Source organism: Trachurus japonicus, chromosome 11 (assembly GCF_045865225.1).
Source record: "Trachurus japonicus isolate A0001 chromosome 11, Traja_1.0".
Lineage (NCBI taxonomy): Eukaryota > Metazoa > Chordata > Actinopteri > Carangiformes > Carangidae > Trachurus > Trachurus japonicus.
In genome coordinates, this window is record NC_140917.1 from 26,220,991 (window position 1) to 26,237,975 (window position 16,985).

A 16,985-nucleotide genomic window follows, 5' to 3' on the forward strand; every position below is an offset into this window, starting at 1 on the left:
AGCAAGTGAAGAGAAAAGAAGCAGCAGCCCAAGGGGCACTCCATATTTCACAAAACATTTTGATAAAATATTATAGTCTATAATTAAAAAATGATTTTTATTTTGAGAATTTGTTCACACTGCAGGAAGTTTTTATTTGTCAAATGTTTTAAGAGGATTGATCCAAAACATGTTTATGGAAAATCATGACACTGATAACACCACTTATGAAATTCCACCACAATGTTGCCTCCATAGGACTAAGTGACGCAATATGTACAATTATATGAAAGTAAATCCATTCATGGGCCACGGACCAACCATGTCATCAATTTTCAACTATTCACAGGTTTCATCTCAGTGGTTGATTTTGGATATTTTGCCACACACCATCTTTATCCATTTGTATCATGTTGTATTTTTTTGTTATTGTTTTCCATTAAAAATATTCAATTTCCTATTTCATTGTATTGTTACCGTTTTCTGCCCTGATGAATCATTATTTATTTCCTTATTTCTTACTGTTTTGTTTTATGCTTATAGAGCTTGAATGGAGTCTGCAATAATAAAACCCTCCTTGATGCACGTGTGTGTGTGTGTGTGTGTGTGTGTGTGTGTGTGTGTGTGTGTGTGTGTGTGGTTGCAGTGGTGCTTAAGTACCTTAAGCAGCACCAAAGCAGCACACACGCGCTTTCTGTACGAGCGGATGAACTTCACCGGAGCTCTCGCTCTCTCTTAACAACATCCAGCCGCGGACAGAGCCGTTTCCCTCCGCCACTTTTGAACACTTTACTTCCCTCTAAAACCTTTCTACTCCACTTGGATCTACCTTCTCGGACAGCCTTTTTTCCCCCTCTTTTCCAGCCGGACATGAAGCAATAGATCCCCGCCCTCGGCCCACCGGGTAGCGGAGTCCTCTCTTGCCCCCCTGCCCCTGCCCCTGCCCTGCCCTGCCCGCCTCCTCCTGTTGGAGCTGGAGAGATGCCCGGGGCAGGATGTGCTCCAGCCGCAAGATCCTGTGGAGCCTGCTCCTGCTGTCCTTGGTGGAGGTGGGCCTGGGTGTGGCGAGCATCGTCCTGGGAGCCGTGGGCATCAGCTGGGTCCGGGGCGAGCACAAGCCGCAGCAGGGCGACGCGTCTCCGGTCTGGAGCGGACTCTGTGTACGTCTATAGGAACAACTCTACATCCTGGTTTTCACCTTGTTTACTTCCACAGAGGATGAGTAGCTCCAGGGATGTAGATTAAACTCACCCAGCTTTGTATAAGGAATGCTTTTGAAATAGATAAACCCCCATAATCTCTGTTCTGTTTTCAGTAAATAGTTATAATTATCATTATGTGATAATATATCTGAGGAGTGACTAAGATTTGAACTGGATGAAATTCCATTTAACAACAACAAAAAACATACTCCTTTATTTTTTTTAAAGCCATTTCCATTGTCTCAGACACACAGCTTAGTGTGATCTGGGAATTCAACTGATTCATGCTGCTGGCTCTCTATCTAATATTAATTAGCCTACTCTCAGAGGTTGGGTTAGGTTTCCTCCCAGAATTAAAACCCTGGCTGTGATAAAGAGTAAATATTTTGTCTGTTTGTCCATTAGATATCTGAGATACACACAGAATGACTTGGCCCACTACACGCCGGGCTAAAGATTGGTTTCATTAACTCATGCTTGAATTGTTGCTCAGTGGTTTGGAGGGTCAAAGCTTTTACACACAATCGTCCTCTCACTCTACTGCATATGTCTCCTCGTGTTACAGCGCTGCTCTCAGCCTCATTGTCTCGATTTTGCTGCTGCAGTGAAAAGATGACTTTCTGACATTTTTGGCAGCCGTAATTAACCTCATATCAGCCACTTTACTACGGCTGCTCCTGGAAACACAGTCTGTATCTCAGTATCTGTTGCTAAGAATAACTGAGAGTGCCTGAAGCTCCAACAATGTGAGTCACAATATCTGTATCAGATTTGGTCAAAGTTTGGAGTATCTAAAAGGCGTCTAAAGTGTGTGCGCTCAGAGTATAGGCTATGTGGGTGTGCTGGGACCACAGTGGGGGAGAGAGCTTTTAGAGATCTGACACATACTTTGGGGGTGTGTGTGTGCGCTCCTTGCTGTGTGTGAGTTACTGCAAAGGTGTTATGCAATGTGACGGCTGTGTGTTCAACCTCACAGCTGTTGAGTACTGTCTGCTGAGTCAGCTGTCCTTGTCTTGTGATTACCCAGAGGTTTAGTTCTTCTGTCAGGACCTGAGAGTCATTACCACTTATTGACCACCGTCCCAACCGTGGACGGAATAATCGTTTCCATTAATACCCTGCTGAAAGGAAAGTGACTGTCATCTCGTACTGCATCTCCACGAGTTTGGCTGAAGTTCTTCAAACACCAGAGAATAAAAAAGGGGCAGAAAAGTAAAAGAACTCTTTGTTTTAATTAGTCAACTCTTTTATCGCATTATATCTTCAGATGGATTTTTTTATTGGCTATATCTCTATAGAACTCACCAGCAGCCGTCATGTCTTTAGTGCTATGAAACTTTTGACCAGCTGGAATAGTCAGATCCATCTACGGGCTGTTACGTAATGGAGACAATGGGACAAGGGAAGGGAGTTCATCCATATGGTTAAAGATATTTACTGCTGCTACATCAACAATGTTCTTGACAGGTAAAATCTGCTCGTCATTGTTTCCTGTCGGAAGATCATCCAGAACTTCCTGGGGCGTTGTCTTTAATTTTTATTCCTTTCTAATGAAGTCCACTGACAAGGTCCTTCCCTTTGACAAACTCTGGAGAAACGATGTCCCAGTACTGAAACCTGATTTTGATTGGGATTCAGCTTGGGCTAACATTTTGCAGACTTCTCATAATTACATTTAAAGGGACAACGAGGAGTTTGTATTTGGTTATAAAAAAGTCTCACCTTAATGTGGATGAATCTATGTTACCCACACTTGTTAATGGGCCCATTTTCGATAAATATATCGTTTTGTCTCTATCGTTATTTTGTTATTATTAGTGGTGGTGGAAATGCTGGTCGAGCCGACCAGTATTTCCTTACTTTCGGTTTCCCAGACGCTGCCCGGCGGGTCATGGGAATAACGCCGCCGAATCGCCGTTTATGGTTGGAACTACAACGGTATCTGATCGTCTTCGAACCTCTGACTTTCATTCTTGATTACGTAATGAAAAAATTCTTGCGCCGGTCCAAGAATTTCACCGTGCGTGCGGAGGCTCATGGTAAATGTAGTGTGAAAACACTTCGCTTTCCAAAACTCCTAGTTGTCCCTTTAAATACAAAAGACAAAAGCTCTTCTTTAAAATGACCACGGAATTGTCCTGATTTGTTTTCTATGTCTGATGACTGTAGACTAACATACCTGTTTAGGGAAAAAGTGTTTTATTTAGCTCAATATGTGTTGAACGCACTTTATGTTTGATTGTGGATTATGCTGAGGACTGTATATATCTGGATAGCTATGTGAGATGTTCTTTTGTTTATTGTTCACTACTTTATGACTTATGGTGTGTCTTGTAAGCCCATGCAGGAGGCTGGGCACCTTTTTGGTGTATGACACCGTGAAAAAAAAAAAAAAAACTAAACTAAAAATCATAATCCAAATTCACCTGAATTATGCTTGTAGAATTTGCCTTACTCCAAGAAGGTCGCACATGATGGCACTTGTGTCTGTTTCCGGCTGCACCCGTGTTCCCTGGGGGCTCCTGGTTCGTTCCTCCACATGTTCTGGGAGTGCCCAGCCCACCTGTCGCTTGTTTTTGGAGCAGGATGTTCTCTGAGTTGTCAGATATATTCTCTTTGACAGTGTGACAGTATCAGTAACTACTCGTGAACGATTTATCTCGGCTGCCGACTCCTGGGCACCAAGAAAAGACTTATCCTTGCTGGCCTTACTGCAGCCAAGAAATTGGTAGCTACAAGGTGTTAACACCCGGACAAGCACTCAGTGAGCGACTGGATTTTCACATTTCTTGACATAATTTACTTGGAGTTGTCCACTGCTCATGTGATTGGAGTCCAAGACTGATCTATCTGTGCCAGCAGCTACAAAGTTAAAGGAGTGGATCTTATATTCAACCTGTTTGCAGCATTTAGCCCGCGGACGCCCTGGGGTGGTGGGAGGGAGTGGGTTTTGTTTTGTTACGTTTTCTCTTTCCTGCCCATGTTTTTTTTTCCTGTTTTTTTTTAGTATTTCTTTTTGTCTTATTATATTGGTTATCATTAAATATTGCCTTTTTCTAATATTTGAAAAAAAATTATAAACATTTTTTGTCATAAAAAAAGTTCAACATAGAACTCAAACTCCGATTTAAACGGTTAAAAATTAGCTTGACCAAAAATCTTACATACAACTACATAAAATAGCCACTCATGATGAAGGCCACAAGACAGGGCTTAAATCTAGAAGTAAGTGGTAAGGGGAGTTATTCAATTAATATAAATGATCAAGAAAGAAAACTGTCAGAAATGTGAAAAAGCCAAAAGTATCTCTGACTGTAAATGATAATGGACACAGTCTCTGTGATGTCACCTACTTTAAAGGTTTCTGAGGAGTTTTGAAGTTCAGAGTGAGCTGCTCTGCCGTCACCATCTTACCTGTTACCTGGCTAATCCAAAACTAGGCCAAGAGAAGGTGTGAGTGGAGCTAAGATTTCAGTGCATGCCGGCTTGTGGTGAGCATACATCCACCCACCTGCCACTCAAAGCTGCACGCCCTCAAAAATGCAGAACTTTAAGCTTTAATACAAGTATACAGGTTATGTATAATTGCCTACAGATGTCATGGAGGAAATCAGATATAAGGAATAAAGCTGTTTTTTGTATATACTATATATATATTATCAGCCTGTAAGCATGGTCCAAGTCTTTTTCTGCTGCAAATTTGGACATCCTAATATTGGAGTCAACATTGGATTAACTAAGTTGACTTCCAAGTTGAGCTCCAGTGCAAGAGTCTAGCTGGCATGAGAATAAAAAAGGTCCACTGTATATGCACACACACTAAAGCTAAGAATAAAAGTCCTACATCTCCAACTTCCAAGTTTGGACTCGACTCTTAATCATGGACACAGATACTACAACACTGCATCGCACCCTTTCCACACACACACATACACACACACACACACACACATGGAGGTGTTCCAGTTCAGTCACAATCACTGACACCCAGGACAATATGGCTTCTTGCTGGAAGACCACAATGGCAGTCTATTATCTATCTATTTTTAGCAGGAGAAAATTGCATCTAAGTTACTGAGTGTAAACAATACATTCACCTTTTCTGCCGTCAAGACAGGAAGGAGAAGGTTGATGTGGATATTTTAAGTTTCATCTCATTTCTCAGCTGGTTATTCTCTCACACTAATCAAAATGTACCAAACTAATCAAATGGACCTGTTCATGTATTCATTTGTTGTTCTCTATTTCCAGTTTCTGGTCTGTGGGATGTGTGGAGTGCTGTGTGCACGAAAGAGGACAGGTCTTATTGTAAGTACTTGTATATATTTAAGACCCAGCATCCACCTTTGTTGTCTTCTCCTCTTTCTCTATCACACTGTGGATTCGCTCTATAAACAGTATGTTCCTGCGTGAGGGAGTGTTTCAAAGGAAGAGCTTGATATTTTGGGATATATGGTTAATCGCTTCTTTGGTAAGGGTTAGACAAGAAAATTGAAACCACTCTCATTTCTATATGGCAAAAGACAGCAGATGTTCAGCTTTAGGGAAGCAGCGAGTCTGGCTCTGCCCCAAAATAACAGATTCCACCTACCAGCAGCTGTAAAGCCCACAGATGAATATGTTACTTACTGTATATCTTGTTTGTGTGGTCCGTACAAAAGACAACAAGTACATAATTCACTAGTTGTCAGGTAGCTGGTGGAGGCTCTGCATTAATCCACTGTAAAACGGTTTATAATGTGATTGCTGGTGCCTGGTACCTTCTGATAGAAGCGAGCTAGTAGTTTTTCCTAGTCTTAAACTAAACTAACCTCCTGCTGGCAGTGGATTCATATTGACAAACAGATACAGGAGGTGCAGGGGCCACCCACACGGAAAGAACCTATAGGTTTTAATATAGGTTTGAATATATGTGACATACATAAAATTGGCCGTTTTCATATATATGCATATATGCTAAAATATATGGTGTATATATAGTGCATATATGCACAGATAAACTACATATAGGTCTCATATATGCACATATATCCTCATGAGAATATATGCGCATAGGATATATGTGCATATATGAAACCTATATGCAATTTATCTGTGTATAGGGGAGAGCCGGGTAAGTAGTGCCAATTTTTACTTAAATTGCCTTTAAAGCAAGGGGATTATAATAATGCCCCCAACTAAAATATGTACATATAGTTTAGGATGTTGTGCATCACTGGGAACAATCACTTTGAATCTTAAATCAACTGTTTCAGAAATATAGCTTTAGAAAAAAAAGTGGTTTTGTGGCACAACTTGCCCCCGGTGCGGGGTAAGTTGTGCCATTAGAGAAAATACACTGGGGTAAATTGTGCTATTGATAATTGAAGTAAAACAGATCATTTTAATCTCACAAATGATATAAAAGCAAGACATTCAATACAAAATTAAAGCCGGAAGCGGCGATTATCGGGCCCTCGCTTGTCCCCATGCAGTCGTGGAGGCCTGAGGCACGCTGTGGGCTGTGGCGTAAAGAAACGCAATGTTTTGTTCATCCACCAGGCTACGAGCACAACCAGACTGGGCAGGTGTGTTCATGGGCGGTCCCTCATCACACATGTTAAGTTTCAAGCAAATCCGTGCCCACTGCCATGTTTCTCCTATACACAGACAGCACTGCCACTGGCACAACTTAACCCAGGCCCTTTGGCACAAATTACCCCAAGCCCAGCATTTTGAAAAAAAAGGATTCCCCAGCTGTTTTGAGCTGGCATCATGCTAACTGTATAGACTCATGGTGTAGCTTAATAAAGCACTAAAACATGTGTGAACTGTTTTCAAAGTTATCTATAATTGTTCAAACACGGCAATCAAAAAACCTTGATCATAGAAATTTTACTTTGGAGGGCAAAAACTTGTTTTTTGAACATAAATGTGCTTTTCTGTCAAGCCATGTGTCTCCCTTCTTGATAGGATGAGTGAAATGGATGCCCCTTCAAAAATATGTGGTCACATGACCAACTTCTTCTATGGTTTTCTAGATAACAGGGGTGGAACTACTTGCCCCATGGCACAAATTACCCCACTCTCCCCTATGCAGTTTATCTGTGTATATATGCTGCATATATGCACCATATATGCATACCATATATTATTTTAGTATATGCCTATATATGAAAACGGCCAATTTTATGTATGTCACGTATATTCAAACCTATATTAAAACCTATAGGTTCTTTCCATGTGGGCAGTCCTTTCTGAATCATTGTATAGTGGCAAAAACAAAACAAACTGAACAATAATAAGCAAATTTTCTAAAAGAAGAAAATATCCGTCCAACATTTCTTGCTTTAGACAAATTACCATTCTCACAACTTACAATTCAAGTTTGCAGAATATCAGACTTTGTTTTGTGTCTTGTGGATGTTCTTCAACTTTTATTTTTCATTCCTTTTTGCTTGAGTCCTCGGCTCCTGTGTGACTAAGTAGCACTCATCTGTGTTCAATCTTCAATCTTCTGTTTCAGGTTTTAATGATGGCAAAGCCAAGAATTATTCACAGCTTTTTTCTGGAAAGCTGTGGGTTCTAATAATGATACTGATAGTATTCATTGAAAACACTTGAAAGGACTGTGTGTGTTCTTAAGGATGCTGCATGTAAATGATGACACAAGCTGGAAGTTTATAAGTAAAGACTGTCCAATCCTGTCCATGGTCGACAATAACCCGAAAAGCGTGCGCACGTGTGTATGTGTGTATGTGTGTGTCCTCTGAGCTTGTGCATACAGTCTGCTCTGGAAAGAGACATCTGAGAAAACCAGGGGAGACAAGCAGTCACCTCTCCTCTTCTCTTTCTGTCGCTCACTCACTCCATCTCTGCTCTGCTCTGCTCTGCGTTCCCCTCAGAGTCTCTCAGTGCCTCAGAGTCCTTGTGTTTCTTTCTGACTGGCTCGGTCTCCTGTGGGGAGGGCATGATAGATTAGTGTCAGCAGCACAGTCTGCTGTAACAGAGACATACCTCAACCTTTCTCTCTCATCTGCCTCATCCTATCCATCCCTACCTATTGTGTTTGTCTTCTTTCTGCTCGTGCCTTTGTCATTATTTTCTCTACTCTCATCTGTCTCTCCTTACCTTCTCTGTTCAACCTCTTTCTCCCGGGCGTTTCGACGCTCTGACTCGCTCCCTCTTCCTCTCCTCATCTCCTTCCATCCCCTCTCTTCTTGTCAGCCTTTGGGGTGATGATTGCATTAGGTCGGTTTGGCTCTGGACTCATGCCAGCCACTTTCCACACTTCACCGGATAATGACTGAAATTGGAGATGCCCTTTTCCATGCAGTTAAAGGCACTAAAGGCATCTGTACTGGGAGCAATGAAAGAGAACCTGCACTCCAAACACAATATGTGCATGCACAATGAACGGAGAACTCCATCGATTGGATTTTGTCATTCTGATTGCAAAGTAAAGGAACTGCAATCATTTCCCCATTAGATCCTCTTGAAAAACAATAAGATTCTCATACTGGGTTTGAGTTTTCCACAAAATGATTATAATAAGAAAGTTATCCATTAAATAGTGAATGTGATATCTCGCCATGAAAATCAGACACACACGAGCACAAATACAGCAAGTGAGTGATGCAAGCATTATTTAGAAGCCATGCAATATTTCTGGAAGAGACGGTGTGCTTTCAGAGCAATCCAATTTTCTAATAGGAAATGAGATTTATTTTGACTGGTACGCATTACTCATTACAGCAGCCGTCGTCCAAAAAAGCAGAATGATGTGATGGAGATGGAAGCTGAACAGTAGTTTGTATATCTCCCATCTCATCACATTTTGTCAGTCTGTTTACAGTTTTGTTGATAGGATATCAATTCTGCAATTTGCATTACCATAAACCATTCTCTCTTTCTCCATCTACCTCTCTGTCCCTCAGATGATCCTGTTTTCAGCATGCTGTATCTGTGGTCTGATCGGTGGGATCCTCAACTTCCAGTTTGTTCGGGCGCTGAACAAACGACCAGACTCAATGCACTCCATCCACCTTGCTGCCATGACCCTTGCCTGTCTCGGTAAATTACGCAAAATCAAAAATAAATAACGAAAGTTAACGTTTCTGCGTGTTACATGCATGTGCTATCACAATGTCTTGTCCAGGGATCTCATCGTGTACCTTATCTACGTGGCTGACGTGTCGCCTGGCTAGCTCTGAGCAGCAGAGGATGTTCCTGGAGAGGGAACACTCGCTGCACCACTCACATGAGATGACTGAGAAGGTGGGAGAACATGGTAGCAAGTACAATGGCCCTGTAGCTCCAACATATTCAGAATTTTGCATGAACACCGCATGTGAAGTTTTCACAGTGTGCTTTCTGTCACCCTAACAGGAGATCCTGGACAATTCCAGTAACGGCATTCCTCAGATCTCCTACAACGGACACAGCGCAGCATCACCGTGATGACGAAATCACCAAAGGCGAATTGCATACACTGAAAAACAGACACCTTGGCAGTGAATCAAATGCCGTCAAAAGACAAATGTAGCATGTACTTTCTTCTACATATCCTGCGACATACACAGTACCTAGACTGAGTGCAGGGGTGTAAATCCAAGTGTCTCGCCTTGGAACCCTTTTTTAGTGAGAAAGACATTTCGACAGCAGAAAGGGAGACGTGTGTGCGTCTGAATAATTATGCAAACATGGGTTCAAAGGAGCTCTGTTCAACTGAAACCAAAGCCAGGATGGTGGGCTGCTGTTTGTGTGACAATTCAGGTGACAAACATCTGCAAGACATCATCTGACCTTTAAGCTAATGAGCAGGAAGGATAGATTTTATCCAATCAGATGCCTCAAAGTGATGAGCACAAACCAAGCATGCAGCTGATTCACTTGTTTTGAAGAGCTACTGCTATTTCAGTCCCAATGTCCTTATTATCTCTCTATCTCTCTCTGTGTCTTGTAATGTAATGCAAATGTTGAGATAGCCTAGAGTAAACTGTAAAGATCATCTCATAATGGAATGCTTTGACATGAAAATACAGTGATATCCAATGTACTGTACTCTATATCCATGCTTGTACATCAGGAACCTAGTCGTATAAATAAGACATATTTTTTATAAATGCTTCTTATAAAAGGGAATTAAAATAAAGTCTAAGTGATGGTTTATCTAGCATGGATTATTATCTTGTGTGACTTTTTTATATGTGATGGTTTAATTTACGAACACAATGAGCAGTGAGACGAGTTTTGTGTCATTAGATTTGATCAGCCTATAGTCTCATAGAACAAGACTGACAACTTTAGAAAGTAAATGCAATATGCATAGCAAGTTGTTATAAAACTAAAAGTTATTCCTCATTAAGGTCAGTTTTAAGCAGGTCTCAGAATCTCTATCACTGAATGACCTCCTTAATCCAATTTAGTTCAGCTTTAAGAGTGGCCACTCCACTGAAACGACTGCCCTGAGGGCAGATAGAGCTGCAGCCCAGCCCAGTTCTTATCTTGCTGAACCACTCAGCATCTTTTGGTACAGTGAACTGTCGTATCTTTCTATCCACACTCTCCACACAGTGCAGGCATCTCTGGAAAAGCACTTTCTGGTTTAAAATCCTGCCTCACTGAGTGCTTCTTCAGTGTTTAATGTCAAGGACAAACATGATTATACCATGCCCTACCCAGTGGAGAGCCTCAGGGATCAGTACTGGGTCCTCCTCTGTGGAATATTCACCACCTCATTGGATCTAATTATTCTTCTCATGGGTCCTAATGCCACTACTGTGCTGGTGATACCCAGCTATACCTGACATACCATCAATGAAAAGCACCACTTTAAAGTAAACCTCTCTGGGACTAAACTCCTATCCATCATGGCCCACAACTCTCCATCACAATATCAGTATCAAAATTGCAAGAAACCTGGATGACCTCATGATTCTGCAATCCACATGTTTTACAATGGTGTTAACCTTTCTCCACCAAACATTGCAGTGGTCCTTAAGGCCAATCACCCAAACTCTTTATTAATCAGTCCACACAACTATTCTCCAGAAGGTATCTTTGACCCATTTGTCAACTCAAACTGTTTACGGCAGATTCTGGAGCTGTGTTCTTCTCCTTGCTGAGCAGCTTTTAGGGTTTTGTGTTTCAAGACAGGAGTTGTTTTACCGTAGATGAGATGCTTTTGTACCTAATTCCTAATCTTCACAAGGTCCTTTGCGGTTGTTGTGGAATTGATTTGCACCTTTTGCAAGACTGTACGTTCATTTCTAGGAGACAGAGCATGTCTCTTTCTGGAGTGATACGAGACCTTCAAAACTTTGAATCTCAATATTAACAATAATGTAGCTCATAACCCATCTAGAATCTTATAATTTCAAGAGGATGAAAATTAATTGAAACTTACCTTGGTCCTTCAGCTATCCATATACCTTCATCCTGTCTATAACTCATAGTAATCATTGCCTCTTCACTCATGTGTATGTTGTATCTTAAATAAATAAAAAGCTGAATAACGCATACATTAAGAGCCTGTAGCAAACAGCCATATAAACATACATCCGCTGGTTCAGGCTTTCAGTGCATGTGTGCATGTAAAGGTTTATATGATCAATAATCAATTGACTCACTACTCCAAAGCAAAAGCTGTAAAAATAACATCTACAGGATATAGGGTCATTTAGCTGTGTGTTACTGTAAGCTGCTCTGTTTGAAGTGTCGACATGAAACACTTTGGCTGAAGCAGATCATAGAGGGAGAGACGACACATCACATACACATAAACCTCATTTGAACACACAGGCTCATAAGTTTTATGACTCTTTAGCCATATGTGTAATTTGTTCAGTATAATCAAGTAATGATCATGTTGGAGCTATTTGTTGGTGAAAGCTTCTGTATGAGTTGCAGCCCTGACCTCAACACAACACACAGGATCAGCAGTGTTTCCATGCATGCAGTAATACAGCTACTGGTTAAACACAGCATCAGTGTGCATGTAGTCATATGTATTTAGGAGGCTGCTCATGAAATTCACCAAATTTTGCACTGGACCACCAAAGTCTCAACAGATATCTTGGTTACCACCCCTCCACAATAAAGCCTCTTTTCTTGGCAACAATGGCCAAAGTTCTTCACATGATGATCACATGATCGAGTGACAGTCACCATACTGCTGTCAGGAAACCACACCCAGGAACCTCCAATACGACCAAAGATTTCAGGACAGTGATTAAATTTGCTGAGATTCTTTTATAAACAGTGTCTTCACATTGGTGGCACAGTTAGTTCAGATATTCATTTTAAATGAATCAATTTAATATAAAGGTATTGCCAAATTGATTCAATTTCTGAAAACTGGAATTTAAATCTTTCTATCTCAATAATTAAATAATCTCAATATTTGTTATTACACTTATCACAAAGGGCTACAACATAAGTAAACTATTCAATCTACATCCAAAGCTTTTGGTAGCTTTTGGTAATACAGTAATGTAAATCTAAAATTTGAATTATACCTGATGAATGGGTGTTTGTTCAAGTGTAAATGATTGACTAGACTCCAACCTGTTGGACAGCAAAGTGTTTGTGAGCAACTTTAACAAAGTATTTACATCTGCTTTTCTATGGCATGCAATGACAACTGGATTAAGACAGATTGCCACAAAAGACTCTTCAATCTTTGTCTCTGTATTTGCTGAATGTTGAAAGGTCAAACAGACAGATATGGACAGGTAAAGGACAAACTGTTTGTAAAAACGGGCTATACAAATAAAATTGCCTTGCCTTGCCTTGCCACCTCTCATGTCTCTCATTGATGCCCCTCAGAATGATTTTCTATAGACAATGTTTGTCCAGGTAATACAGCCCATCCATAATTCAAACACTATGATTGGATTGGTGTCTGTTTCGTGACACCTTGAGGCCTCTATAACAGAGTGGCAGACAGACAGAAGGAAAGATGTATGAGCTGTCACATGTGTGGATATTTAGTGGAAACTGTCTAAATTATAGCCCACATAAATGATTGAAAACTGAAACCTGTGGGTTCTGAATATGTAAAGTGACACAGTGGCCATGTCCATGTTAATGATTGACAATACTTGTTATAATGAATTCATTATTGTTTGAGGTAGCCTGTTTTGAAAATGAAAATTATGGATGGATATAGAGTATCATCAGATTACTCTCAACACCATACATACCCATTACCGGTGGAGGCATTTCCCTGTAAAGTTCAGTAAGAAAATAACGATAGTTCAACATTTTGGCAAATTCGCCTACTGCCATGATCCCATAGCAGCAGGTTCATTACCTATAATTCTCGGTGCATGTTGTTTTGAGATCAGCAGGACAGAGACACGAGCTGCTCAGTGAACACAATGGAGGTGAACGGTACAGGTCCCCTGTCCCTCATCAAACTCATCAAATACACAATCCAACAACTCCAAAACACTCTCGTGGACAAGTTGTGACCTATTCGCCACACTATGAAATAGTAATGTAATAGAGTTGTTTTCGAGGCAAATGCAGCCGGATCTACATTACAGACATGGCTGCTGGGCGGAGTGATTTCAAAAGCGCAAGTCGTTCTGAGTATTTGCTTCACATGTCCCGTGGCGAATGTGCAAGTCACAACTTGTCCACCAGAGTGTTTTGGAGTTGTTGGATTGTGTAGCTATTTGATGAGTTTGATGAGAGGCAGGGAACCTGTACTGTTCACCTCCGTTGTGTTCACTGAGCAGCTCACGTCTCTGCCCCGCTGATCTCAAAACAACATGCACCAAAAATGAAAGGTAATGAACCTACTCCGATGACTATCAAGAATCATGGCAATAGGCGAATATGCCAAAATGTTGAACTATCCCTTTAAAATATGTATTATGTTGGTGTCACAGAAACCAAACCACACATTGCTGCAGTGATACATTTTCATGGGGGGGTGTAATTTTTGAATAGCACTGTATAATGCAAATGTTAGCTGTGTCATACAATCTTCCACAGTGGTCTCAACGTTATCAAAGTAGCTTGTGTAGGAGTCCTTTTGGTTCCAAGGAATATGTTTCATTTTGTCAGGAAGTCTGATTAAAAAAAGAAAAACCTTCTCCGCATTAGATGGCCAGCTCAGATTTTGTGTTGGCTCTCCATCACGTGGAACATTAGTTACATAGACTCCGGTTTTATAGCAGTGGCTTCAACAGAAAGACGCAATGGACTTGGCCCAAACGACTTTTATTAGTCTGGATGAGATGCAGCATTTGGCCCAATGCCTGAAATGTACAGTGGCTCCTGATCAATGGCAGACTTGATGACATACCCCCCCTCTCTCTCTCAAACAAACCAACAGATTTCTTACTTTGGGCCTACTGCTCCTTAGCACTTTTATTGTTTTTGATTGATTTAACTTTTGATGAGATGAATCAAGTGTTTATTCGAGAGCTTTAAGTAATAGAAGCTAAATTTTGTGCTGTTTCCCATTTCGTTATGCTAAGTTATTCTAAACAGCTGCTACATGCGGTTTTTTTTAGCATCAAGTTACATTTTTGAAAAATATGTTTGTGTACTATGAAATTTAACATGTAGTTCCAGCATACAGTACATGAGACTTTTTTTTTTTAGATCAAGATATTGCTAACTTTCAACACCTATGACCATACTGTATGTTACTGTAAAAATGTAGTCATTTTCATTTATCACTAGAGTTATGGAAGTAAACTAAAATACTATACTAAGATGCATTGACTGTAATGTACAGTCTCAATGAAAGAAAAAGCTAAACAATTCACTAATTAGCTACGTAAAGTGTACAATCTAAAAAAAGAGACAACAAAGGAAAACAAAAGAACATCACAAGTAAAACAAGAGTCACTAGAATGTAATAAGTAATGTGAATATTTACATAACTTGTCAGGATATCATTAAGTACGTTTTTGAGTAATACTGGGCAATAAAATTGAATATTTAATTAAGCCTTAGTTAAAGTCTGTCGTTTTCATAAATGTGCAGATGGCAAAACAACATGGTTGTTTTGCATCCATCTTTTTGTGGGCTTTTACAGTAATATGAATAAGGGAGTGTTATCAATTTTAAGTTTATTTTCAGATAGATAGATAGATAGATAGATAGATAGATAGATAGATAGATAGATAGATAGATAGATAGATAGATAGATAGATAGATAGATAGATAGATAGATAGATAGAATAAACCTCTGACCTGCTAAGTGGATAAAGAGACTGGCTACTGGAGGCGCATGGAGCTGTGGTATCATCCAGAGGCCTATTATAAGCTTCTCCATGGTCCCCTCCTCTGTCAATGTGGCTCTAATCATTAGAAGATGTATGACTGCTAGCCCATAATGAGTGTAGCACTGGGCAAACGTCAATCTGTCATCGCTCCTGAGAGACAAGGGGATGAGGGAGATCGAAGGTGCCGCAGGCGACTTGGAGATTCCCTCTGTTCCACGGATGCTTCAGTGTAGGTGTGACCGTATCAGACTGGTAGCCGACTGTGCTGTTATATTGTCTCCTAAAGGACTGAAGAAGTACTGAGATGCACTGGTATGGGTGATATATTATTGAAGCATTGAAGACGACATGTCTTGTGGTGCTGCATTGCTGTATCTTTTCATCTGTTTGTAGATCACACCCATTTCCCTTACTGTGCACTAGAGGGAGAGAAACTCTACACTGTACTCCTGCAGCAAACAGTGTGAGCATCTGAGATCTTGTTGATAAGGTGAGATCTTTATGTTTCCAAATTATCTCGGCTGAAAAAGTTCACTTACTTTTCAGAGCTTTCAATGGACCTTGTTTTTTTCTTCAAGAAACTGTGAGATACAGCATCTGTAAAGACAAAGAATTTAGTATTTAATGAAACTTGGCACATTTCCACATGTTGGTCTACATTGGCTACATAAACACACATGCACACAGAGGCACACAGTTTTGGGGATACAAAATACTGCATGAACAGCAGTCTGTCCCTTCAGTCAGTCATGTGAGAGGATCGTGTTACACACATCATTAACTCACAGTATCAAATAAACACACACACTCACCATCACACTGGGTGATTTTCAGGTATATTAACTGTGTATTATCAGTGCAGCACAAGAAAACACACATTTCCTGTGTGTGTACAGTATGTGTGTGCGTGTGGGGAAGTAAAAGTTAAACTCATGTTGATCCAAAGGCACCAGATGGACACAACCCTTGGTTACACTCCAAAATGGTTGGAAAGGGCAATAGTAACTGGTTACACACTGCAGTCCTGACACTGAGCTCCAGATGTTTCCAAACGCAAAGATGTATTCAAACTTTTGACAAGTGCTCAAAATAACTTACTCATCCACTCCTCTCAACTCACTATTATAGCAGTGGTTCCCAACCTTTTTTGGCTGGTGACCCCATTTTGACATCATACATTTCTGGCGACCCCACGGCTGTCAATCAAAATGCTCAATTTATATTCAAGAGAGTGAAAGTATAGAATACAGTTGTTTAAGATTGTATGTGGTGTTTTTAATCATAATTTTAAAAATAATAAGAATTAGTTAAAAATATATTTTTATAAGTAATTTATTTATCAATGACTAGACATTTCAGGGGACCCCATTTGATTTCCAGGTGACCCCACATGGGGTCCCGACCCCAAGGTTGAAAAACACTGCATTATAGTGATTATTTGGTTGGTAACCATCAGTTCTACACTACTTTTCATGATAGCCTACACTGTGATGCACTGAAGCGGTAATATTCAGACAACAGTAACAACAACAACTGGTGAATAGTGAGTTATGACTGATTTTGGACGTCAGTGACA

The 16,985-nt window shown here is 40.4% G+C and overlaps 1 protein-coding gene across 1 annotated transcript; it reads left to right on the top strand.

Moving 5' to 3' along the window:
• The first annotated feature begins 660 nt into the window (after positions 1–660).
• Positions 661–10,427, top strand: tmem196 (transmembrane protein 196). Its single transcript, XM_085792027.1, has 5 exons — positions 661–1,139; positions 5,433–5,489; positions 9,098–9,233; positions 9,319–9,437; positions 9,549–10,427. Exons 1-5 carry the CDS (start codon positions 975–977, stop codon positions 9,618–9,620), a joined length of 549 nt encoding a protein of 182 aa, XP_085648153.1. The 5' UTR covers positions 661–974; the 3' UTR covers positions 9,621–10,427.
• Positions 10,428–16,985: the final 6,558 nt, after the last annotated feature.

Bases quoted from the DNA above. Each gene is read 5' to 3' on its own strand.
- tmem196 (XM_085792027.1), top strand. From the start codon at position 975: ATGTGCTCCAGCCGCAAGATCCTGTGGAGCCTGCTCCTGCTGTCCTTG. The intron at 5,490-9,097 runs GTAAGTACTTGT...TCTGTCCCTCAG, and splicing joins GAAAGAGGACAGGTCTTATT to ATGATCCTGTTTTCAGCATG. The intron at 9,438-9,548 runs GTGGGAGAACAT...TCACCCTAACAG, and splicing joins CACATGAGATGACTGAGAAG to GAGATCCTGGACAATTCCAG.